Source organism: Lissotriton vulgaris, chromosome 3_1 (genome assembly GCF_964263255.1).
Source record: "Lissotriton vulgaris chromosome 3_1, aLisVul1.2, whole genome shotgun sequence".
NCBI classification, from domain to species: domain Eukaryota; kingdom Metazoa; phylum Chordata; class Amphibia; order Caudata; family Salamandridae; genus Lissotriton; species Lissotriton vulgaris.
The window spans coordinates 612,875,938-612,901,796 of record NC_141689.1 but is presented as its reverse complement, the minus strand read 5'-3'; the positions used below and the strand labels follow the sequence as shown (position 1 = coordinate 612,901,796).

General features: G+C 41.7%; 1 protein-coding gene across 1 annotated transcript in view; it reads right to left on the bottom strand.

Annotated features, from left to right (window-relative positions):
- Positions 1–25,859, bottom strand: part of ADGRV1 (adhesion G protein-coupled receptor V1) — a 1,865,288-nt gene that overhangs the window by 1,334,792 nt on the left and 504,637 nt on the right. Inside the window, exons 32-36 of the mRNA XM_086963519.1 lie at positions 25,028–25,209; positions 21,353–22,164; positions 14,176–14,385; positions 6,308–6,438; positions 141–240 (exon numbers count right to left, since the gene is read on the bottom strand). Of these exons, the coding sequence (XP_086819645.1) occupies positions 141–240; positions 6,308–6,438; positions 14,176–14,385; positions 21,353–22,164; positions 25,028–25,209 (1,435 nt within the window). The remainder of the gene's footprint in view (positions 1–140; positions 241–6,307; positions 6,439–14,175; positions 14,386–21,352; positions 22,165–25,027; positions 25,210–25,859) is intronic.

The following is a 25,859-nucleotide window of genomic DNA, read 5'->3' as shown; positions in this document are numbered from 1 at the left end:
CCTCAAACGTGCCCACAAATATAATAATATTAATAAGATATAAAGCAGAAGAATCTTACATGAACCCTGCAGAATGAAAAGCATTTGCATATTTTGTTGGATATGCATTTACGAGCTGGTGTTCAATGTTTCTCAATTACCTTGTGTTATGACGTTGTAGAGCACTATACTGTATTCCTCTCTTTCTTCTGGGATTTGGTCATCCAACAGGTTTACAAATAAAGTTGTGTTCAGTGAGTTCTGTTAATTCAAAAAGAAAAATGTATATATTATCTCACTTATCAGCACACTTGTGTCCTGTAGCTCTATTCCTATGTTCCGCTGTGAATTAGTGAAGTCACATGTGGTTCCCTTGTCACTTCGTGATCATCAAGATTTTACAGTGCAACTTCTTTTCAAGATTTTTTTATTTCCACAATACTTTTGACCATAACTTACTCTGAAATACATCCAATTCAGTTAAGTCCTTTTCATTCAGACTCTTTAAAATACATAATCAAAAAGCACAGTTACTGCTACTCAAAATATAAAAAATGTTTAGACTAGTGAAGAAAATAAAAAACTACAGCCACAAATCCCTGATATCTGCATTTACTTGTTCACACAGATAGCCACACCAATTGCACTAGTGCCATGGGCAGTATGCGTAGGTTTTGAAGCAGAGGGTGGTTGAAATTTTGAGATAGAAGGTGTCACAGCCTCTGCCAAATGAGGGAACTGGTGAAAAGCTCATGGCTCCTGGGGTCAACAGTGGGACATATTAGGGGAATCAATTAGCACAGGGAGACTCACAATCTCATCACGGAACACTATCATTACCCTAAGGGTGATCAGCCAATGGACTGTTGGGCCCCTTTTGTGCACTAGCTCAAGAAATTGAGTTACTGGTGGAGGGGGTTGAACGCCTAATCAAGCAGAAACCACAATCCCTGTCAGGGTCACAAGCAAACCCCAAATTACCCTCTGCTCAACCTTCTGGTAGCTTGGCACAAAGCAGTCAGGCTTAACTTAGAGGTGATGTGTTAAGTATTTATGCAGCACTTAAAGGCAAAGTGTAAAGTATTTATGCAGCACTTCAAACAGTAAAATAATGAAACACAACACAAAAATATCCCATATCAAGTTAGAAAAATAAAGTTGAATACATTATTTAAGACCAAAATGACAAAACTTTAATCAGTAGAACCTGAGATATGCAAAGGTTTTAGGTGCAAATTGCACCAAAAGCACAAAGTGCCAACTGTGGATATCACTGGACTGGGACAAGGTGACAAGTTCAGGCAGACCACAATGGAGTGCGGGACCCAGGTAGGACCTCTGAACACAGTATCTTAAATCATGGTTGCGGAGCGATGTGGAGTCCCACGGCGAGGATGAGTTGCAAAGCCAAGGTGGTGCAAGATTCTGGAGAGGAAATGCGTAATTCAGCAACAGTTCCAGGAAGCTGCAATGCTGCAATGTGATGACCTGTGCCATCATCGAGGATGCCGTCTACGAGGGGCTGGCGATTTGAAGTCCTGTGTAGAAGATGTGTTGCACACTGGCTAATTCCAAAAACGTTGTTGGGCTTGCAATGTGGAATCCTGCGTCATTGTCGAGGATGCTGTTGATGAGGGGCTTGTGATGCAGAGACCAGCTTCAAGGATGCGTAGTGAAGCGGCGGTTCTGAGGAGGTTGCAGGCTGCAATACGAATCTTGCATTGGGAATGGGTTGAGTAGCAGTCCCAATGTGGAGTTTGGTGGTATGATGCGCCTCACAGAGGCTCCAATGCAGTTTCTGGGACCCGATGCGTTGGTTTTGCTGGCAAAACAGAGGAGCTTGCTAAGCACCTTCAGACCCACTTCAAAGGGTGCACAACAGGGGTGGTACTACTTGGGAGCACAGAACCTACAGCTGTGGCTTCTGATACCCATTGCAGTCTCTCAGGTAGTCATTGATTCAAGATACAGATCCAGTCCTTCTCACGCAGGCCGAAAAATAGCAGGGTTGCAGACTGGCTTCCTGTAGCAAAGCGGCACAGCAGTCCTTCTTCTGAGTCTTCCACAGGTCCAGATGTGTACTCAAGAGTTGTAGTCTGAGCTCCAATATTTACACATGATGCCCTCTTTGTAATAGGAGATGTTTCTAGAGGTGCCCTCCCCCCTGAGGTGTCAGACACGCCCTTTCTCCCTGTCCTGGCTCCAGCTTGTTGGAGGTCACAAAAGACTAATGACAAACCCTTTGTGAAGGTGTTCAGACAGGGCCTTTGTGATGTGCAAGTCATAGTGGCCCTTCCAGCTAACACCTTTTTTCCCTTCGTCTCACTGTCTGCAAGCAGACCAACTTCCAACTACACCTAGTCATGGAACCCAGGAACAGGATACAGGCACCGAATGGTTAGAACAAGAAAGTTATAACTTTTAAAAGCGTAATTTTCAGAATTGTGACTTAAAATCCTACTTTACCATTAAAGGGGACTTCTAGTTACAATTCTTTAGACACCAAACTCGGCCTGTCTACCCGCACCAAATTGAAAGTTACCACTTATTATTTGTAACACAGTAACCCAATGTTATCCTATGAAAGAGGTAGGCCTTACAGTAGTGAAAATTTCATTTAGGAATTTTTCACCACCAGGGCATGTAAAACTTAAAGTGTATTTCCATATTTGTAACTACACTGCACCCTGCCTTCTGGGCTGTTCAGGGCCCACCCTGGGGGTGACATATGTTTATCAAAAATGAAGGTTTGGTCCTGGAAAAAGGTTTATTTTACCAGGTCGAAATGGCAATTTAAAACTGCAAACACAGGCAAAGGCAGGCCTGAAACATGTTTTACATGGCTACTTGAGTGAGTGGCACAATCAGTGGTGCAGGTCCACTAGTAGCATTTAATTTACAGGGCCTGGGTCCGTGGAGCACTACTACTAGGGACTTAGAAGTAAGTTATAGGTGACATTTGACTATGAGCCAATTCTGCCATGTTTACAGTAGAGAGCACAAGTACATTAGCACTGGTTAGCAATGATAAAGAGCACAGAGTCTTAAGGGCAATGAAAACGAGAACAGCAAAAATAGGAGGAGTGAAGGCATAAAGTTTGGGGGAAGATATCCCTATGGGCGACAGGTCTAACAAGTAGCAATGGAGGCACATCGGTGCTAGACTTTACACATTAAACTATCGAAAATTTTAGCCCTTTGGACAGCATAACTTACAAGGACCATCCAGTGCGGAAAAATAGTTAAATTTACCCAGTTAGATATTGCAGACAGTACCTTTAGATACGTCTTCTTGGGTTTTGAGACTTCTTGTGGAACCAGTCACTGGATGCCACTTTAAATGGACCATGCAGTGAATGATGTCAAAACATGTCCCAAAACCCAAGCTGACATCATCAAACAATGGAACATTTTGAAATGCATAATTACTGGCGATTGTTAGCAATGCAGCCCTAGGTAAACACAACTGTCTTTTTTTATTTTTTTTTACATTAGATTGCTCTTTTACTAGTGTTACAAATATGCAGAGGATGAGGCTCAAATAAAATAACCCTATTGGAGAACCCTCTTGTAGGGTCAATCCATAACAAACTATCATCCGAACAGCACTAAGGTGCAGTTGAAACAGAGGATCTCATGCTAGTTAAAAGTGTGCCGCATAACATATCATTGTTCATATCTGATTGGTTCCATTGCTGCCTACAGCCAAGGACAGCTTGTCTCCGTTAGATTCGTTACATTTGAACATGTCTGTTCTTGAATGAAATATAAGCAGACTCATTCTCCTGTCACCGCTGGCCAGAGGGGATACGCTTTGCACTCCCATCAACAAACTCTTGGTGGATGTCAGATAACTGTCTCAAGCTGAAATTATTAAAAGTTGAGATTGTCTTGATCTCAGCAGTCACATCTCTGTGTGAGCCTGTTTTTTGGCCATCATCCATGGGCTATTCTTTGCCCCGGCAGGTAGTGTAGAATCTGGCTATCATAAACGACACAAAATACCCCTGGAGGCACAGACAGAAGTCAGTTATTTCCTGATTAGACAGCCAAGAGGAATTTCACTTTTGTTGCCATTCACTCACAATGTCATCAGTCACCAACGAAAAGCAGAAAAGGTATTTGCCTCTTTCCAGCTCTAGTTTAGGAATGCTAGTATTGAGGTCTTCCACAGCATCCTATGTCACACTCAGAGTATACAAAATGTAGCGGTAAGAGTTCCAGTGAGAAGCAAAAATATAATGGATAATGAAGGCAGAAGTGGATAAGATAGCCAAATCATGCTTTCTCACAATGAAAACGCTGCAACATATCTCCCCACATCTAGGATTCTCCCACAAGGTTCAAGCTACCATCTCTCTTGTCTTATCAAAACTAGACTATGTTAATGGTGTGCATCATGGCTCACCTTTGTCAACTATGAGAAGATTACAAGATATTCAGAACACTGCTGCGTGACTCCTCCTACATGCAGAGCCACAAGCACACATCTCTCCTGCCTCGAGGGCCCTATTCTGGTTACCAGTTGCTAGAAGATCCACCATCAAGTTGCTTTGTGTCACACACAGATGTGAGTGACACAATAACACAGCAATATACGGCAAAGAACTACTCTTCGTCAGGAAGAAAATCAACTTGTATATACAACGACGGAACCCATGCTCGAGAAGGGCTCCTCACCTCAACATTCCTGCATACAAGGAAAATAAACATGGGTGGAACATCTTTCTTTATTCAAGTAGCCAATCTATGATATTTGCCATACACACACACACTACACACACACACACACACACACACACACACACACACACATAAGATGAACTGAAAACTATCTCAGCTTCAGACAATTAGTCAAGGGTTGGCTCTTCCCCACATGACGACTATACACAGCAGTGTACTGCAAAAGTAGACTCGGACATGACAAAATATGCTTCTTACAGTATAGAGATGAAGTTGTTGTTATACATGTGTCATTGTCCATCGAACTAAGCTTCCTGTTATAAGGAGTAACATTTATATAAGGGGAAAATCTATATTACACATGATACATGTGTATATCAGAGCATGTCATAATTGCTGCTTCTGTGAACAATATAGGTACAACATAGGTGCTTGTATAAAGGGGTTTATGCCTGCTACTGAAACTTTACGAAATGTTGAAAGAAATGTGCATACTTCACCAAAAGATAATTGTACACATCAGTTCATGTAAATATTCCTGCTTGTATACACATATTGGTATTTATACAGAGGGGATTTCTCCAACCAATAACACTTTACCAAGTGTCAGGTGCATATATGTATGTATAAGTTAATTTCAGTTTTTTTTGTTATATAAAAAATACTCCTTTCAACCTGTGATCCATCCCTCTTCCCTCTCTAACTCATACCAAACTTTTCTGAGTACTATGAACTCCTAAATATCCTTCTCGAACTCCCCCTCCTTTTTTCAGTCTTGTCAGTCCAACTAACAGGCACACACGACCACTGCTTACAAAAACAACTTACTACTTTTCCTTTCAGATCCATTCCAATAATTCCATTCCTACTCTAAACTCTACTATACACAAGAATTTAAGAGCACAAACCTAACACAACTATTGCAGGAGGAAAAAAAACACTTATTACTAGTCTACTCTTAACCTTTAATCTTGGGTTCTGGAGTAGCGTGCTACTTACAGCAAACCACATCAACGCCTCGTCAGAGGTAGTAAAAGCTGCATAAATACAATTTACAATTACAATATCTGTGCATCCACCAAGCAGTCTTTAAAGATGATCCACTATTTCTGTGACAGCAGTTTACCTGTTGTGTTCCAAATTGGAATTTCAATTTTCATGCAGCGGTTTTCTAGTTATGCCACTGTTTAATTGAACCAAACTTAGGGGAAGACTTCAAGGGGTAATCATTTTCTCTCAAGGACTCGTGGTCTTTCAACTGTAGCTTACAAGGTGACCATGCATAGTATGTATAAAGCCATGAAAACCTGGATTTTCAACCAGTATATTTAGCCATTTGTTGGGTTTCACAATCCGCTTTCTGCAGCACCACGAGGCCTACTTGGGGAGTAAGTGCACCATACAAAACCATTAACAACGCTTTATAACACTTTTTTTCAAAGGATCATTTTCTGAGAGCAATCATGTAGCTACTGAAATTTGCTATGAATTGGTGTCACTTTGCTTTATGGTATGGAAGCAAATAATTAAATTATGCGTTGGGAACTTGGTTTATCTATGGTGGACACCATAAAGTGTTAATGTATTTACAATTGCAAAACACTATTTAATAATGTGTGGGCTTCCCCATGTCTAATGTTGTTACCTCAGAAAAGTATAACACGCCACTGCTGTTTGCAAAGTTTTGTTCCAGACGTTGTCCAAGAATTCTCCAATTCACAGTAACATTTCCCCGACCAGGAGCAGTCCTTAGCACATTCAAGGATAATTTCTGACCTAAAAGTGCACAAAGCCATGATTAACCAAGTGACACGTTACCTCGTTATGCTTTCTATACTCGCCTAGAAATGAAATCTTGAAAACCAAAACTTCAAAGCATGCATCATTAATGCAAATCAAGAAACATCAAACATACAAAATGTTACTTGTACACAGTAAACATTTTGAGGTGTTAGTACAGCCATTGGATAGTAATTCGATTGTCAGCCGAGAGCTAGTGAGTTTGACATCTCTGCTCTAAAGAGTGTACAGAACTGAAGCTGTCATTGCACGACTTAACTTCACGTACAGAGGTATGCCAGAGGAATGGGTTAGCACATATCAGAGAACGCAGACCCCCAGTACTTACACTTTGACAGCAAGAATGCCTCATGCAAATAAATAACATGCAAACATCTGGCCTACAGATGTCTCATCTATGTGCAGTTCAGAAACTGCTAGTAATAGGGATTTGAGTGTGCATGCATACAAAAGTATTGCAATTACCTGCAAATCTCAGACGTCCTTCCATCAGTTATTGGCTTTTATTAGCATAGAAATATGTGGCTTTTGTGGGGTAATTGATTTCCCCAATGTGTACATGTATGTAGTAAAAGTGTTTATTTATTTGTATAGAAGGATGCATGGAATAAAGCTATAGTGCACATTACAATAATATGGCAAATCACCGAGGACTTGTCTGACCATACAGAGATACAAGGTTGTAGGCAGAGGGCTGATATCGGTCACGAAACTACACAATAACTTTCAACATCCTTAACAATGTACATTAAGGGGCCATTGTATACCATTAAATATGCGATCCTTGGTGCTGCTAAGTGACCCCACGTCATGTGTGACAAAATCAGCATGCCCTGGCTTTAGAGTCAGAACTCAGCATGCCGGGATTTGTACGCTCGCACTTTAGGAAATAAAAGTAAAACTCGTTGTCTCAGATTGTAACACGACGAGGCTGAAGACACAGGACAGGCCGAAATTGGCATCCATGTTCATGACTACTAGGCTTGCGTCCTGTTTGACATCTTTACATCAGTTGAATCTGCTAATGCAAGTCCCATAACGTCAAACAATAGAGAATGAATGCGTAACTGGTCGAGGTGGATGAATAGGCCGTCGTGAGATAAAGACTGCTGTCTCAGGTGCCTCTTGGAAGGTGGGGGCCACAAGTTATTGCCCACTTTTCCCATATCTTAAACGTCTCTGCTTCTGCACCGTCGAACTGCACATAGGTAGGTTACCTTCAGTTGGCTTGCAATAAAGCCATGACTGTTAAAATATATGGATGCAATATCAACTGACAGGCGCCGATGAAACATACAAAGGTGATGGCCAATGTGACACAAACAGACGCACAGCGCCAGTCTGCACAAGTCCAGGGCGGTTGCGCAGTTCACAAACTAGAGCCGGTGGTTCAAACACCAAACCTCTGCAGCGGTTTGCTATTCGGATGCACTCTTAAACCAGAGCACCTCTGTCACAGATTTCTTATTTTCAGCCCCGACCACGCCGGTGTGCTATGGTCATGTGAGCCCTTTACCGGGTATGGCTTTGGCAAGGACCCATCTAACCTCGATGGCTTGGTGCAGTCTCGGAAACCAAACCCACCCCCAGCTGCCTACATATGGTGGCTTGGACATGTTCCATTGTGGCACAAGCCACTGTTCCAGGGTTCATGAAATCGATATTACGGAAGGGAACTGTATATATATATACCCTTTTGTATTACCAAAGCACCACCACTGCGTCTCAAATAGCAAAAACCGCGGATTACATGTCATGTGATCTGTCAGATTACATGAACTCTGCGCAGGTGCAAGGCAGAGTAAATCAATGTTGCATAGATTTAGCTGCTTTTGTGATAGGCAGATTTGTGTCGTCCATATTATAGTAATATTTTTTCCTCAGGGCAGGCAAGGATGGAAGAAACAAAGCGACATTACTTTGCAAAACATAGATCTTTTTTCAAGCTTATTCATGCCTTCCAGGGTGATTGTGCAGATGACTGCGAGGGGCGGCCTCTCCCTTTGAGCTACAGGGGAATCAGCGGCAACAATGAAAGAAAAAGGCAAAAATCTGGTCCATTCAGTATGAGCTTGAGCATGCTGTAAGTGGAGTGGAGGTCGTATAAAGAAATACAGAAATAACTTATGTGCATTATAAATGAACAGTTTTAAGGATCTCTGTGAATTAGTCTTAGAACTCAAGATAGCGACCATAGGAAGCTCCAGTAAACTGATGCTAATAGAATAGATTTGAAGGGTCCCAGCAAGAGCTAGGGGTCCACTTTCTGATTTTTTAAATACTGTTTTAACCGTATAGTGTGACTATTGTGGAGATGATGATAAAACAACTTTCAAAGCTGATTTGTTTGGAGGATAGTTATGCAAGCTTTACATTTTGTGGTCCTGAAGAAGGTTGAAGTAAACCATAAAAGGCACCAACACATGGCGTTGATCCGTGCATAACTGCCACTAATATTACAGTATAGAGAATACTGAGGAGGAAGGGCTCACATTATGTACATCAGTATAGATCAAAAGGGTATAGTAAGGAAGGATATATGAATGAATAGCTAGATGTTTATCACAGCTAAGATTATTACTAACATGGATGAAGTTTGGGCTTTTGCATACTGTGACTGTTTACATTTATTATCAATTGTATGGTTTTATTAGATTAATATATTGTGTATTATGTATTTATTTTTTGACAATTAAAGTTATATATTTGCAATATAGATCTGGGGTAGGTAATACGGTCGTGGACATAACAATACACAGCAAATTCGCTGCTGTTCTAGCTATCACCTTGGGGGCTCTTTTGGATTTTCGAGGGAGTTTATTGGAACGTTCCATTTGAGAGAGGGGAGATTAAGATTTTGGTTGCATAATAGAGTCCTTAGAACAGACTTTTTCCAGACTGATCCCTAATTTAGCTTTCCTCGCCCTATGGAAAGTACAAGGGCTATTCAGACTCATTGCTGCTAAGAGGACACTAAAAGGGGCCTATTCACGTCAAACGTGGTGCTTTATCATCGAATGTGGGCCATGAATCCTAGAAGTGCTAAAAAAAAGGGGCAAAGAGCTACAGGGCAGCATTTAGGGCAATCGTGTAAACCTTGTACTTTATGTAATCTATCCCACATTTATCACACAGGGGCCAGGATAGCTGATTAGCTATTCTGGCCCCTGTGTGACACATGTAGGCTAGATTACAGAAAGTGTAGCAGCGCCAAAGGATTTTGCACTGGTCTTGTGCTGGTGTCTGTTCCGACTGGTCAGTAGACAATGTTTTTTTTGCACAAGTTGGTCAGTGCAATATTGTGTTTTGCACGGATTCGTGTGCAGAATTGCCAGCGCTCACGATACACACTCTATGGGTCCAATTCCCAAAGGTATTTATGAGTCTGTGAAACAGTACTTCTGTTGTGTTACTTCACATATTTAGAAATTAGGCCTCTGCCTAAATCTGCCATATTCCTTGGTGCAGCCCATTAAAAAAGCCATTCATGAGCATGTGAAGAAGCACTCCTGTAATAACACTTCAAGTGCTCAGACACGCCTTTGTGGGTTCAACAAGTGCACTTTACTGGGCGACACTAAAAAGGAAGCCGGGTAGAAGGAATTCTTTCTTTCGAGTTTCCAGTACAGCCTAAATTGAAAGTCTGAGGTGAACGTACAAAGCTATTAGCTCCCTGACATGACAATCATTGGTATGAAAAATTGCGTGTCTGATCATTAGAGAATGAGCTAATTTAATTTTGCAATCCCTCTCTGTGCTTCTTTTCTTTAAAATGTCTTTAGGTGGAATTCATACTTAATTAGACCTGAATAACTGAGAATAATATTGCAGAAAAGAATATGTACGCTAAGCACCGTATTCTTACTAGTTTATTCACATATCATATTGTCTATTATAGTATTGAAACACATCTTGTCCTATTTGTGGATTTTGCATTTATAATCTTGAAAAAGAGACAAGTTAATACTTACAGTCGCATCTTTTTCATCACACTTGCAAAATGCAGAAACAAGATATGACACATTATATTCCAATACAATATTAGTCAATATAATATCTTGGTGGCAAACTATTCAAAGTTACACAAATCATGTTGTCAGATATTAAACCAATACCTTGCCGTGGACCAGAATTGCCTGATTATTGTGTTGTTTTTTCATCATGGTCATACTTGTATGTAATTGACATAATTCTGCCTGTAAACAAAATGTTTCAGGAAGATGTCGACATCTAACACCAGAGAACGTTGCTGAGAGGACTTGTTTTCCACTGCTGAGCATTTTTGCCATAAGAGCAAATAGATATGTACACTGGCCAACAGGTGCAAAAGGGAATTGTTAGATCGAGTTGGCCAGTCCAAATATTATTTCTGCTCTGGCGAGTCTTTGCATATATAATGAAAAATTGTGCAGCACGTTGAGTGATCTGGTACTTTAAGGATCACTTCATTATGGGCCAGATGTAGGTCGGCAAATACCGGTCGGTAACGGCCGATTTCGGCCGTTACCGACCGGTATTTGCAAATGGAGATGTAGGGGCCTTCAAATATACAGAATCTGTAAATTTACCGATTCAGTAAATTTACCGATTCTGTAAAATACCGAATCGGTAAATATACCGAATCGGTAAACCCAGATGTAGGTGGCACTAAAAACAGTGCCACAGGCCATTACCGATTCGTTATTTACCATGTAATTCTATTGCATGGTAAATAACTAATACCTGTGTACATGCACATCTGTGCATGTACACCTAAGGGCATGTATGTGTGTCACATGGCACACAAGCCAAAATCAGGGGTGCAACAGGGTGTCAAAGTGACACCCTGTCACCCTTGCATAATCGGTAATTTTACCGAATCGGTATTTACCGATTCGGTAATTGCCATTGATTCCTATGGGCCTGTTACCGATTCGGTAATTGACATTGATTCCTATGGGCCTGTAGGCCCATAGGAATCAATGGCAATTACCGAATCGGTAAATACCGATTCGGTAATTACCGAATCATACAGATTCAGTAAAAATTACCGAATTCTTACCTACATCTGATTTACCGAATCTAGAATACCGAATCGGTAAAATTCGGTATTCTAGAGTCGGTAAATCAGATTTACCTACATCTGGGCCTATATATCTAGTCAACATGCACATCATCGTTTGATAAAAAAAAAAGGAAATACAGTTTTAAAAATCCATCTTTTTCCATTTGTGCACGGATTCGTCAGAGATACACCTAGGAATATTCCTAAAGTATATTTGATAACCTGAACCTCTCAAAGGTCACCGTTCTGGGCTGAAATCTTAGAAGATGTTCCACAACATATTAAATAATATTAGCGTTTCTGCATTGATTTAAACTGAAACCTCAAGTGATTTTGCCGTGTGCTTTTTGCCTGCTGCTGACTCGTATACTGTAGACCTAAGGGCTCAGGTCAATTCAGGAGGCTGTAGAGACACTTACATCTTAATGGTGCTGCACCATGAGGGATGTTGGCCAGAAGGGCATGTTTCAGTTACTGAGTGATTTATGAAGCACCTTTACATCGTAGGGTATTCTTGACCAGACAAAATAGAGTAGTGATATGTAACAGACAGCAACAAAGAGAATACTTACAAGAACATGAATGCAGCATATGCAAACTTGTAAGAAACAGTCTATTTCACCAATAGACTTTGAAATAGATAGTGACAAGGCACAAATATTCCAGATGCTAAATTACTAAGGGTTCTACGGTCAGTGGTCTGGTCATAGATTAATTGGTGGCATGCCAGAATAGCTTTAAAAAAACAGAGGAGGCCCTTCCTGCTATTGGCTTTTCGTTGTGGCTCATACACTAGGACACATGTTCTGAATGTAGCTTTCAAGGCTTTTTTGTCTTGTACATTCCAGCAATTGCAAGAGTACTAGACACAACTGATGCATGGGGCAAAATATCTGATGGTATCTCACACCTAAGCAATTCCTGTTAGGTTTCCATTTAGGATATTTGTTTTAGGGGAGCCTTTAGATTTTCCTTACTGGTCAGCTAAGAAACATACATGATTATTTACCAAAAAGTTTGAGCCTAAAAAATCATCCAAAACGGTATCTTTCCTCCTTTATTTACATGCAGTCTTCAATTAGCTGGGCACGAACTTGTGACTTTTACCCATAAAGCGAAAGAATGCTTTTGTAAGTTAAACCAATTCTCTTTCTGTGTTGTAGAACATTATTTCATAGACTATTATTTGCATCTGCTAAAAGCCTAATTGATGTTCACATTTTTAAACTACTGGTATTACCACCAATTGCTACCCTTCTTAAACCTCGGAAATCGTATTCCCAAGTGAAATCTGTTCTGGAACACTGAGATAATTTCTCTTTTAAAGATGCCACCTTAGCAGTGAGCGTTCATTATCTTTGTATACCTTTCAAAACATGGTACACCCTAAAACATAGGGTCGTGTGCTCTCTTTACTCATTGAAGCAAAGGCTTGCTCTTAAAAAATAACAGTAACACACCTATCTGTCTTCAGAGGGATGCAGACTGGGCTGCAAATGGAAATCAGTGCTTAGAGTAGGCAAAGAAAAAATGTATAACAACAACACTTCAAAAATCAAATAGATTTCACAAACGGAATATTTCTCGGTGGTCTCCAAGGGCTCCTTAACTGAGACTATTTATGCTAATTCTTTGTTTACATTTATGGTTCTTCTTAGCCTATCAGGTTAACACAAAGGTGACAAACTGTTTAAAACCATTAATGCAGGGGAGCATGGATGAAAACACACTACACACCAACACAGAATTACCATAAAATAGCCTTAATGTAGACAGGGAACCCTTGTCTCCATCAGAAAAATATGATGTGAAATGTTCAGAATCGACACATAACAGCAATTCAGTCTAATATTCATCCTTGGCAATACATATGTTTTAGCAGACCCCTAGGGCACACAGTATCAGATCTAACATTAAATTACACAAATACAAATTAGCTATAAAATGACCCAAGTGGCATGGACTGAACATCTATATATATGTATAGAGACAGAGAAAGATAGATAGATAGATAGATAGATAGATAGATAGATAGATAGATAGATAGATAGATAGATAGATAGATAGATAGATAGATAGATAGATAGATGTACTTAATGGTTACACGTCAGCAGGCTATTTTCGGTACTAAATAACTTTCTTTATATTATTCATGATTGTGTCTTAAATATTAACACAAAAATATTACTTCAATGGATGTAGATTTTCTCTTATTAACTACAGTGGGGTGATACTTTTGGTAAATGATATTTAGCACACACTGTTTCTTTCAGCTGATATTTTGATAATGATAGGATAGTATCATATCCTTGGATCAGCCCAGAAATCACTTGTCTGCCAACATTAAGAGGCACATACTCTCAGTGACTTTCTATACGCTAAATTGATACAGAATGTGTGCATACTGTTTTACTGATAAGCAAGAAAACATGACTTTGGACAAAGATTTCTTAGAATTTGAGCAATGAGCTTACAATGATTCAAGTCATGTTGATGAATCCTAATATCTTAATGTTGGTATCTGTGAAAAGGTAGGAGGTCTCTCGAGATCCCCATAGCACAAAATCAGGTAAATGAAGCCTACCTGTAGCAAGTAAGTTAAGACACGTAGTAAATGATTCTGCTGGTGAGGAAGAGCAATGTTTTAATCAGTATTGCAAACAACCCACCTTCACGCCCAATGACAGATCTCGAGGCTGTCTGAAAACTAATGACCCCTGCAACATTGTCATTAGCCAGAATAAGTATAGTGACGGCGCTGGAGCTGGGGAGGATCCTGCTCCCTCCATCAGCATGTGTCAGGCCAATCACTATCGTTTCATCGTCTTCCGGTTCGAAATCATCCAATATTTTCACTGTGACCGTCTTTCTTGTTTCCCCTGTAGGACAGAAAGAAGGGTGTGAAACAAAATACTCTTGGATTAAAACAACACTATGCACAATAATTAACGTTGTTATCGAAATGAAATGGAACAACCAGAATCATTCTTCAAAATTTTTCCTGTTCTGACTGTGGAATGTGAAACATCTGAGTGCAAAAGAAATAGCTACTTTCCAAGTCAAGATTATTTTCCCCAACCATTACAACACACCCATCGCATTCCAAAACTGGGATAACAAAATGGCTTGAAAAATATACCTGAATGTATTTCATTTCATTTGACATTTTTTGTAGGCTGTAATCACTAGCAGAATATCAATTTAGCAACACGATTTAATTATTGATTTATCTAATTAAAGACAAGAGATGGGTGGATTCTAATTTGTGAGAATCAGGCTGTCCAGAAAGCAGTCACATTACCAGTAAACAACCAAGGACTAAGGGCCTTATTTAGAGTTTGGCGTAGAGGGTACTCTGTCAAGAAGTGAAGATTCCTGTCCGCCATATTTAGAGCACCATTGTCTATAATGCCCATATAATACAATAGACAGTGCATCTACCCTATCATCCCAATTCTAAAAAAGACCCTCAATTTGTTGTTTAATTTAGCTGACAATGCAAAGTCGACGAACAGTATACCGTCAATGCATTCTCATATCTCTAAAAAACACAAATTGAAAGGCTAAGAATGAGCATTTCCCAAATTCTAACTTTATAACCCAGCAAAAGAGAGAATAAATAATGGTCGGGCTTCAATGAAACACCAATGGACAGGGACGAAACAGCATTGATCATGTTATATTTTGAGTTGCCCACCGCTAAATTGCAAGCAGCACTGCACACTACTTTTAAAGCAACTATCAATGTAATATTGACATTGTAGATAACATTTCATGCCTGTATTGGAAATCTTTCAGCTCCTGCTAGAGGTGTGATTGATGGTAACCCAGGACCAGATATACTAACATATTTTATATTCGCAAACACTCTGATTCACAAAATGAGTCTGCAACTTTAAAATAGGTATTTCCTATGTATGAATCAGATCTAAGGAGACTGTAAACTATTTTTAAATTTGGAAGTGGCGTATTTTCCAGTCATTCCTTCCGAATTGCAAATCAGTACCATTTCTATCATTTGTTGGCGAACGCAATTCCAGTCACAAACCATTGAAAATATTATGACTTCCAAACTGGGGTAGAAACATATAATAAAAAAAGTAAAGGGTCCACTTCGAACCGCTTTCTCTTTATGAATTAAGGTAAGGTTTCAGGAACTGTAGTGGGTGGTCCAGGAGACCACTGCCAACTCTCTAGAAAACTTTAAAAAAACAAAATACGTTTCTGGTCACAAAAAGACTGGTTGCAATCAGTGATCCCATTTGTGAACAGGACTTTAAAACATCTGGCCCTTAGTTTCTTGCTTGGCCTTTGAAGTTGCCTTAGCACACAAATGGTGTAGATTAGGGGACTTATTTCACCAGTAGTCACTCAGCAATTCTTGTAAATGGATACTCTTCAAGCCTCTCTTTTTGTCATCTATAGGCCGCTGCTACCATGATCTAAATATTACACACAAAAAATTATTTCGGGCTCATCCTAGTTATTGTGTTGAATGACTTTTTTTTTTACAATTTTTTCACTCGGTAGTCTACAGTAGATAAACCAGAAGAAATGTGGAAAGGAAATGTATCCTCCTGATCAGCAAAATATGACAATACTGGCACTTGTGCGGAGTGTCATTTCCCTCGGAACTGGTTCCATTAAAGCCAGCATCTGCCAGAAAGGAATGTGTTTTGAGAGGTGTTCTAGACTGAGGGCAAGTTGATTTCTGCCACAGAATTTCAGGGAAAGAGTTCAATTTAATATGATCAGATTATAGTAGCCTCCCTGTTAAGACAACAATGCATCAGTAGCGACAGCCCTCAATTGGAGGGCTATAATACTCTTATCATGGGAGAATTTCACAATTTGTCAGTCGGATAAGGAGTCATGTCCCGAAGGCACTCCAACACTAAAAACCCTGAAATATATTCCATCATTGACTTCAAGTTAATAGAGATGTTGAATCGTAGAAGATATGTGCTCCATTCTCTGCATGCCAGCTATGCTTCGAATTCCTGCACTCTGAGAACTCTAAATGTTGCAGAGGAGAACCTTAAAGAAGATAATTGACTACATACATAAACACCATGATGAGTCAGTCTGAACATGTATATGCACTGAAGAAGTAGATCACACAGACCGAGGAATGTCTATATAGTCTTCCAACAGATAAAGACCAGAAGACCTATCCATTCTGCTCCCTTTTACTATCTTTGCTTGAAGAAAATCACCCAATCTGCCCACCTAAGTCCTGTGCATCACTGAAAAATTTAGTTTAGTATACCACTGTTAAAAGGAATTACAAGACCCGTTTTGCTTTGTAATAAGATGTTAAATCAATAAATATAGATGTTGTACTATTGTTAAACTGTTTATTTTGGATTTGTAAAATGCACGAAATGTGATTTAGCAATCTAAATATTTCCCAGGATTGTCTGACTGATTTCTATCCTCGCAACATATTTGAATGTCATACATCATATTAAGCATCTGTTGCATTTCTTATTTGTGTCCTGGGCACTGCCCTGGTGAGACTGTAACTGCCAGAAATGCACACCATGCACTGTATTACCTGACATATGGCATACTGATAACAGCTTATCAAACAATGCATGTCTTCACACCACTCCATATTTTCAGGGGCTGGAGATATGAGCTCGGCAGTTGGTCAGAAAGTGGGGTTAAAGCCATAGAGCACGGGGGGTGTCCAGGATGAGTCGTGCTGAGGCGTTCTGGATCCGCTGGAGTCTCTTCTGGAGTTTGGCGGTGGTCCCGGCGTAGAGGGAGTTGCCGTAGTCCAGACGGCTGGTGACGAGGGCCTGGGTGACCGTCTTCCTGGTCTCGGTGGGGATCCACCGGAAGATCTTGCGTAGCATGCGCAGTATGTTGAAGCATGACGAGGAGACGGCTTTGATTTGTCTGGTCATGGAGAGAGAGGAGTCCAGGATGAAGCCCAGGTTGCGTGCGTGGTCAATTGGTTTGGGTGCGCTGCCCAGGGCGGGGGGCTACCAGGAGTCGTCCCAGGCGGAGGGTGAAGATCCCAGGATGAGGACTTCTGTCTTTTCCGAGTTCAGTTTCAGGCGGCTGCTCATCATCCACTTGGCTACGTCTGTCATCCCTTCGTGTAGGTTGGCTCTGGCGGTGGCGGGGTCGTTGGTGAGGGAGAGGATCAGCTGGGTGTCGTCGGCGTAGGAGATGATGTTGAGGTTGTGTTGGCGTGCGATGGCCGCGAGGGGGCTCATGCAGACGTTGAAGAGGGTTGGGCTGAGCGAGGAGCCTTGGGGAACGCCGCAGATGACTTCGGTGGCTTCTGATCTGAACGGGGGGAGGCGGACTCTCTGTGTCCTTCCGGCGAGGAACGAGGTGATCCATTCCAGTGCCTTCTCCTGGATTCCGACGTTGCTGAGGCGCTGCACTAGGGTACGGTGGCAGACCATGTCGAAGGCCGCGGAGAGGTCTAGGAGGATGAGGGCCGCTGTTTCTCCGTTGTCGAGCAGGGCTCGGATGTCATCGGTAGCTGCGATTAGGGCGGTCTCGGTGCTGTGGTAAAGAAACCAAAGGTGCACTCCATTGCCTTTTACCGGCAGATGGCACATTTACAGTAATACCAGAGGAGGAGATTATTTCCAAGGCACATTTAGTATTAAAGACACAGCAATTAGACCAAGGGCCAGATGTACAAACCTTTTTTTGCACTCACAAATGGGAGATCAGTCCGTTTGCAACTGCAAAAAAGGGTCCAGGCATGTACAAACTCTATTTTGCGCGTCACTGACTCGCAAAATAGCTTTTGCGACTCTCGCTTTTAGGAGGGGGCGTCCCTTCCTAATAGCGAGATTCAATGCCATTTACTATTGTTTTGCGACAGCTTCAAGTAGGTGGTATACCACTGGGGCAGTGGTCTCAGGGACCACTGCCAAAAAAAATGAAACTGAAAAGTTAAATTTTTCTTTTTTAAATGCATCCCGTTTTCCATTACGGAAAAAGTGCTGCATTTTTTTAAATAAAAATGCTTTAATTAAAAAGCAGTCCCAGACCTGGTGGTCTGCTGACCCCAGCATGCCACCATCCCTGGGAGTGCTAGCCATTCCCAGTGGCGGCTGGTGACATTTGAAAGTGGTGAGGCGTAATGTGGTGTAATGTGGCTAGGTAGCGAGCTCGATCCTATTATGTGGGGTTTGAGATTTTTTTTTTTTAAAAGCCGGCAAATGGTGCATTTTCAAGCACATTTCAGAAAGCAAGAATGTTAATACATCATTCTATATACTCGCACCTTTCAACTTCTCCCTCATTATCTTTCATTCTTTCCGTCATCACTCTTACTCCTACCCATAACCCTGCAGTTAATCCTACTTAAGTTACCCTTAATCGTATTTCACATCTCTATTTACTCATATTTAACATCTCTATTTACTCGTAGTCCTACAGTTACTTCTACTTACTCATACTTACACAAATTTGCACCTACTCAGTCCTATTTACACCAAACCATACTTCTAATTAGTCTTACACTTCTTACTCCTTTTCTTGCTTATTCCTCTTTTTGCTACTATGCTGACTCTTCACTGCAAAATGTAATAGCAGTGAAGGCTCGCAAATGACACCAAATGTAAACTATCCAACTAGAAAGGTACGGACTAGCTTAACCTGACTGAGGCAGAATCCAATTTATGCGTATCATATTACTAGGAAAACAATTTTGGTGAACAAAATAAACGGTTTTAAAAGAAGCACGCCACTCTTGCTTCCAAAACGGAATGTAATAAATAAATTACATCCCGTTTTGGAAACGAGTGATTGTGCTTCTTTTAAAACAGTTTATTATGGTCACCAACTTTGTTTGTCTAGTAATAGGAGGCAATGGAGTATGTAAAATACTTTTAACCACTCATAGTATTACTATTAAATACTCACTTTTGCAATCAAAATTGCGCAAACTTGTTCTCCCTGACCCAAATTACCTAAAATAGTTCACTTTATTGTTAATGTCAAGAATAATTTGTTTCATGCGCCCCATGTGCAAATATTTCTTCAACTCCATTCTTGATGTGTAACTGGCCACCACCGTCGGTTTTTAGAAGTGAACATGCTCAAAAATGCAAAGCTTACATGCGGGAATGTTCTTTTTCCAGTGATGAAAGAGACCCCGCTCCCCGCACTGATAGTGAATTAGTGCAATATGTGCAGGACCGGATCCAAAGAGGAGCATACACACTCGGTTGTGCATTAAAATTACAAAACGTGACAGCACCAATGCCTACATCCGTACATCACAGGTTTATTCAATAAAAACAAATGTTCTTTAATTACAGTGGTGGAGTTTAAATGCAGCAGACGCCCTTGATATATCTTCCTGTCCTATCGTTTAAAGTCCGTTCACCCCCACCCTCACCCGCCTGCCATAGGTAGGACTGCTGCTCGGTCTGCCCACCTCAATCCGGCCCCCCTCTCCATTTTCAGTGACAATGTCGCTTATTCAGCATGGCCCAAGTAAATAAAACATTATTAGCACACGTGGTTCCTCAACCAGGCGTGGCGTCTTTGCAGCAACTTGTGGGGGTCTCTTTTCGCACCACTATGCGCTTAGTCACTCTTACTTATCTGCTCTCCCTACGACCAAACGATCACTGATTAAGCTTAAGCACAATAAAAACACACATTTTCATGCAGGGTTTGTTGTGGGCGCCACGGAATCTATCAGCTCAGAGGTAAGCAAAACCAATTATATGCAGTACTTAGGACTAAGTGATTGTCTCTAGGCGCTTAAGGAGTCGGAGTCCTGACGCCGCGCCGCCTCTTCACCCCATCGCCTTTCAATGCCGCCTGGCGCCTCCCCTCCAAGCCGAGGCCTAGTAAGTGGCTTGCTTCGCTTCACACAGACACAGTGCGCGTAAAATTTAATCACAAGTCATTTGAGCAGTTTACAGTTCATCATGACATGATGCAGTCACGGCTCGCTCACAGTGGGGGCCGGGGGGGATAAATAAAATAAAAAACTTACCTGGTCTTGACCGGGTCCGCACCGCCTCTGCTCTGGGGTCCCGTTGGCGCCTAGTGCTGGGAAAACTCTCTCAGCCAATACTGGCGCTGCCAGCAGCGCCAGGATTGGTTTAGGGCACTGTTACTCTTTGCCCGCCGCACGCCCATTAGGCATGCGCAAGGCAGGGAGAACACAAGTACGCATGACTGGGACCGGCTACAAATTCGCCCTCCGTCCCTATTCATGCACACTTGTGTTGTGCTGCTGCCTGTCCCTGGCTTCAGTGGCTTGTATGACAATGCCTGGCTGTCACTCAACGTGACGCTGGACCGCCCACCCCCTTCAGACTCGGGGGTGGGCGGTCCGACATCATGTTGTTGACTGACATTATGATTGCAGTTCAGTTCTCCCTCGCTTCTCTGAATTTAAGTAAACAGAGAGTTTACTTAAGTTCAGAGACCTGAGGGAGCTGCGGGCGTCGGCGGCTTGTGGGGCAACGCCCCAGCGCCCCTAATGGACGCACCGCCACTGGCCATTCCCAATGTGGTCGCAAATTGCGCTTGCCTCATGAATATTAATGAGGCATGCAATTTGGACCCCATTGGCAATCGCTAGCAGTGTCTGAGACATTGTTGTTCATTCACTTTTGCAAGTCGCAAATTGTGAGTCGCAATTTGACGCAATTTGCGACTCGCAAAACTGAATGGTTGTACATCTGGCCCCAAATCTCTAATACTAGGTTTGTGCATCAGGAACACAAATACTATGCTTGAACCTGTTTTGCCTTCATTTTTCATTGGGAGCATGTTATGTAAAAGAAATGCAATTTTTAGCTAGGTATGTAACAAAGTATTAACACTTTTCTAAACATTGACGCTTACCTTCATCAAATGTCAGTATCTCCCCATTACCGACGAAGTCAGCGTTTTTGGTAGCAGTCCCCCCAATCACACTCCATTCCACAGTGACCTGTCCCAGGCTGCCTTCTCGCCTCTCGATCACCAGTTCCACAGTGGTCTGGGGTTGCTCTTGAACTTCAACATAGAGGCCTTTGCCGGTCACATTTGGATTGATGCTGTAGATCAGGAAGACTCCGAAGGCATCGCCGTTCATCACAATAACAACGGTGGAAGTATTGGGCGCTCCCACGGTTGGCTGGTTTTTCAAGGTGGCTGACATGTTGATCAATTCAACTCTCAAGAGGGAGATCATAAATTGCTCATCCAGTTCTGGCAGGCTATCAGTCAGGATGGAAACTGTGAGGTTAGCAAATTCCTCCCCATCCAGCATTGTGGCCCACTGCCCAGTAACAGACTCATAGTCACTGCCAGCGACCGCGTGTGAGCTGAACAGCGAGGAAACACTGCTGCTGTTTTTCCTGTACGTCCAGGAGCCGGTGTTGTTGGTCGCTGGAGCGGCCCATGTAATGAGCCAGAAGCATAGTGGGTCTCCGGAGGTATTGGAGAAGGAGAAGGCTGCACAGGCTTGCTCCTTGAGGCACCAGGCAGCACAGCCCTGCAGTGGACTCCCAGCTGCGGTAATGTTCACTCTTGTTCTCAGTGGCTGGTTCGGCATTCCTGGCACCGGGGGCTCATAGTAAGACAAGGGGTCCCGACCCTGCTCCATTGCAAGGGCTACCACGTCAGTCTGGGAAGTACTGTACAGTATCTGAAGATGACCAAATCTCCCTCCACTAAAGAAAAAAACATATGCAAAAAGTTACTAATTAGGCTTATCATTTACATTTTTTCAAATGAAACAAAGAAAAGTAACAAAAAGAATGGCACTCAAAATGAGAATTGGCAAATCATTGACATGGCCCAGAATATTTGTTGTTATTAAGGCATTGATGCCTTCATACTGTTACTCACTGGACATATAACTGAACATGTCAACAATATCTAAACAGATATAGTAAATTTCACTAGTACATGGGTAGCAACAACTTTGATTATCAGTGGCAATAATAAAATAGGTATTGGTCGCTCCATAAAGCCTGCCAATTACTTCTTGCCAGATCGAAGATAGCTTGGCAGTGCAAATATTTAGTCACAGCTTAAATGATCATAAACTCACATCAGGTTGCTCCACTGGCCTGCCCTGCACCTGTTGTCGACCCTGCCTGCCAACCAGTTAAAGGAATCCAGAGATATAGGACAGTGCCATGAAACCATCTGTGCCCTCACCAGAAACCGGAGAACTGCCATTAGAAATCACTGCAACAAGTCTAGGAGAGCTGAGTGGTGGCTCTGTCTGGTGAACTCGCTTCCTCCCTCGCCACCTTTTGTAATGTTCTTCTTCCTTGAATGTAAAGGTTGGATTGTGAGCTATACTGAGACATGCACAAACCTAAGGTTCATGCATGGTATTGGTGTCTGAAACCATCGAAAAGAATCTTGTTTTTTTAAGCGGATTACGAACCTCCATTGCTCAGAGCGATGATCGGAGTCGCTTAGCTGTCACGAGCATTTCTGATCATTTGTGAAACATTCCAACAATGAATAACAATATGCATACTTCGTTTATTGCTTTCAGCCCTGTAGAAGTGTTAAGTTATTTTATAGTTTAGAGACTGCAAATTGCACATTTTGTTGATAACCAAGGACCCTGACTTTAACACTGTATTATTTGTTGCCGTTTTCTTGGGAATTATGCGTTGTGTGCTCCCTACTATTTGATTCCTATTATTCCCTCATTTTTAGATACTTGTAAAGATATTCTCTGCTCACATTCAGGTGGGTACTGCAGCTGTGGTCAGTAGCTGCACTGTAGTACAGCTCATTTGGCACATCTACCTTGAGCTAAGTTTTGACTGCTCGTTCTTGTCTACTGAGCAAGTGAAGAATACTTAAGCGGACAACTTGGAATCACATACCAAGTATTAGAGTACTAGTAAGCATACAACACAAATACTCTCACATTTAATAATGTTGGTTGACTGCGTGACTTCACACGGCAGGGACAATAGTCACACAGCACCCTTCCCAAAAAACGATGACAGCAGGAAACTTGTCATATTAGTCTATAAATTCGGGAAAATCCCACTAATTTTGCATTTAATTGTACTTTTTTCTCACTTAAATGGCAGTTACATGTGCAAAAGCATTTATTTATCAGTCCCTCTGTAGTCATTTATGTTGAGGAGAATGTCGACAAGTCTCTGAAAACATGGACATAACCCATGGTTTCCTCCAAATAATGAATGTTATTTTTGCTGAAAATGTCTGGTCATGTAAAGTGGGTATAAAAGCATATAGACCTAATGGAATAGAGCAAGGGCTCTAATCCGTGCAGCTTGTGTGGGCCCCCACCTAATCATTATTGGAATCTAGGAACACCCCACTTAGGGGTCTATTAGGATGGCGGGCGAATCGCCACCACCATACGGGTGGTGGCGATCTGCCTGCCATTTCTGTCCACCCGCCTAACATTTACCCCCGCCATATTACGATGGTGGTTGGGACCCAGGCGAACGGAAAGACCGTCTGCCAGTTTCCCCCCGGTAGGCAAGCCTACCGGGCAGAAAAGGCCTGCAATATGGTGATGGTGCCTTCTAGGCACCGCCATCCATATTATGATGATGGTGAAGACTTCACCATGGAAAGGCATGCGGATATGCCTTTGGGGGCTGGTTTGGGCCCCCTGGGGGTAAGGGGGGGTGGGTGGCTGCACTTGGAGGTACCAATGGTACCCCCGACATTTGCATGCACAAGGTGGCAAGCACCATGCAGTGCCTGTCACGTTGTGCATACAAATGAACAACATGTCCTTTAACATAGTGGTGAGTGCTGGATACAGCACCGCCCGCCACAATGTTAAATATACAGGATGCGACCGCCATGGTGGCGGTCGCATCCTAATTGGTGGTGCGGGACTGCTGCACCACTAGCGGGCGGTCCCAGCACTGCTAGGGTGGTGGGTGGATTGAGTCTGCCCATCATCCTAATAGACCCCGAAGTCTTTGCTAGAAGCCGAGGATTTCAGCCTAAGCATTTTCAATTATTAGAACCACAAAACAATATAAGAAAATACATAAACAGGCATTCATCAAACAAATACCCAAAAGTTGAAATATTTTGTTTAATTCTTAAAAAATACAAAATAAAAGATTAAAAAGTTAATTTTAGTGGGAATGCTTTTCTAAATTTAATTGAGGCCAGTCATCACTCATGTTATATCCTGTCTAACGACCTTGCACTGCTCCAACGAAAAAATCAAGCTTAGTTTTTGGACTTCAATTTCAAATTCCTAAACGTTTACAGAACATTTTAAAATGTAACATTTTACATTTTGGTTCCTCATTTATTTATGAATCTGTTAATATTATTTATAAATTATATGTAATATTATTTAATTTTCCCAACAGTCGTAGACCCCTGAGTAGGCTTTTCGGACCCCCAGGGATCCCCAGACCGCAGGGTAAGGACCACTGGAATAGGCAAATAAAACACAGAGAATTTTCACTTAACTACAGAAATCTTCGTCAAATGAAACAGTAGAGCAGCACAAACATGCAGAGGTATTACAGTAAATACAATAAAAATGATGCCCCAAACCTTCTCTTGACTGTAATGTTCGCCAAAGCACTCCTTTCCAATGGCTCTTGAATTCGATATACCAATTGGCGAAAGCTCACTATCCCGTATGGATTGTCATTGGCAGGAATAATGATGTTTGCTACTCCATCAGAACCAATCGAACCTCCATTTGAAGCTTGTGTTAACCTTACACGTATAACCTAAAATTGGAAGCGTTCAATTAATTATATGCATGCAAATTTTTACGTGTACACCAATGGAAACTGTACTAAGAAGACAGCAAATAGGCAGTTATCCTCTTCAAAACTTGAAGAGATAAAAAAGATTTAAAGCGCAGAAAGGGGTGATATTGCTTCATCAAGAACCGACTAACATGGCACTGGAGGTAGGCAGCGCAATAATAAAGATTAACCACTTACCAATTAAATATAGTGCCTTCACATAACCATGGGCGTCCCCGTGCTCCACATGGATTCGGTCTTTTCAATATTGCCCACCAGTTACATATCCAAGCACCAGAAGGTGAGGAAAGAAAGTAACCACCATCGATCTCCCCACTAGCTTTTATCCCATTTTTCTTCATGATTTTTTTTTTTAGACCCAGGAACATCTGCTCCTAAGTCGGCTCTTTCTTACTTTTCCCTCTTTTTTCAATCTAGTTTCATAGAGCAGAGCCTGAAAAGACTGTGCTTCAGCATGTCTAAAACACTAAGTTGAGAGGGCACCTACCTATATATCCATACTTGCACTCTTTTTTCGTTGACCATGGAATCCCTGTTCAAACCACCTCAATCAAACTCTGTTTCTACAATTGTTTTCTTGGCATATAGATCTCCAATTGGGTCCACTT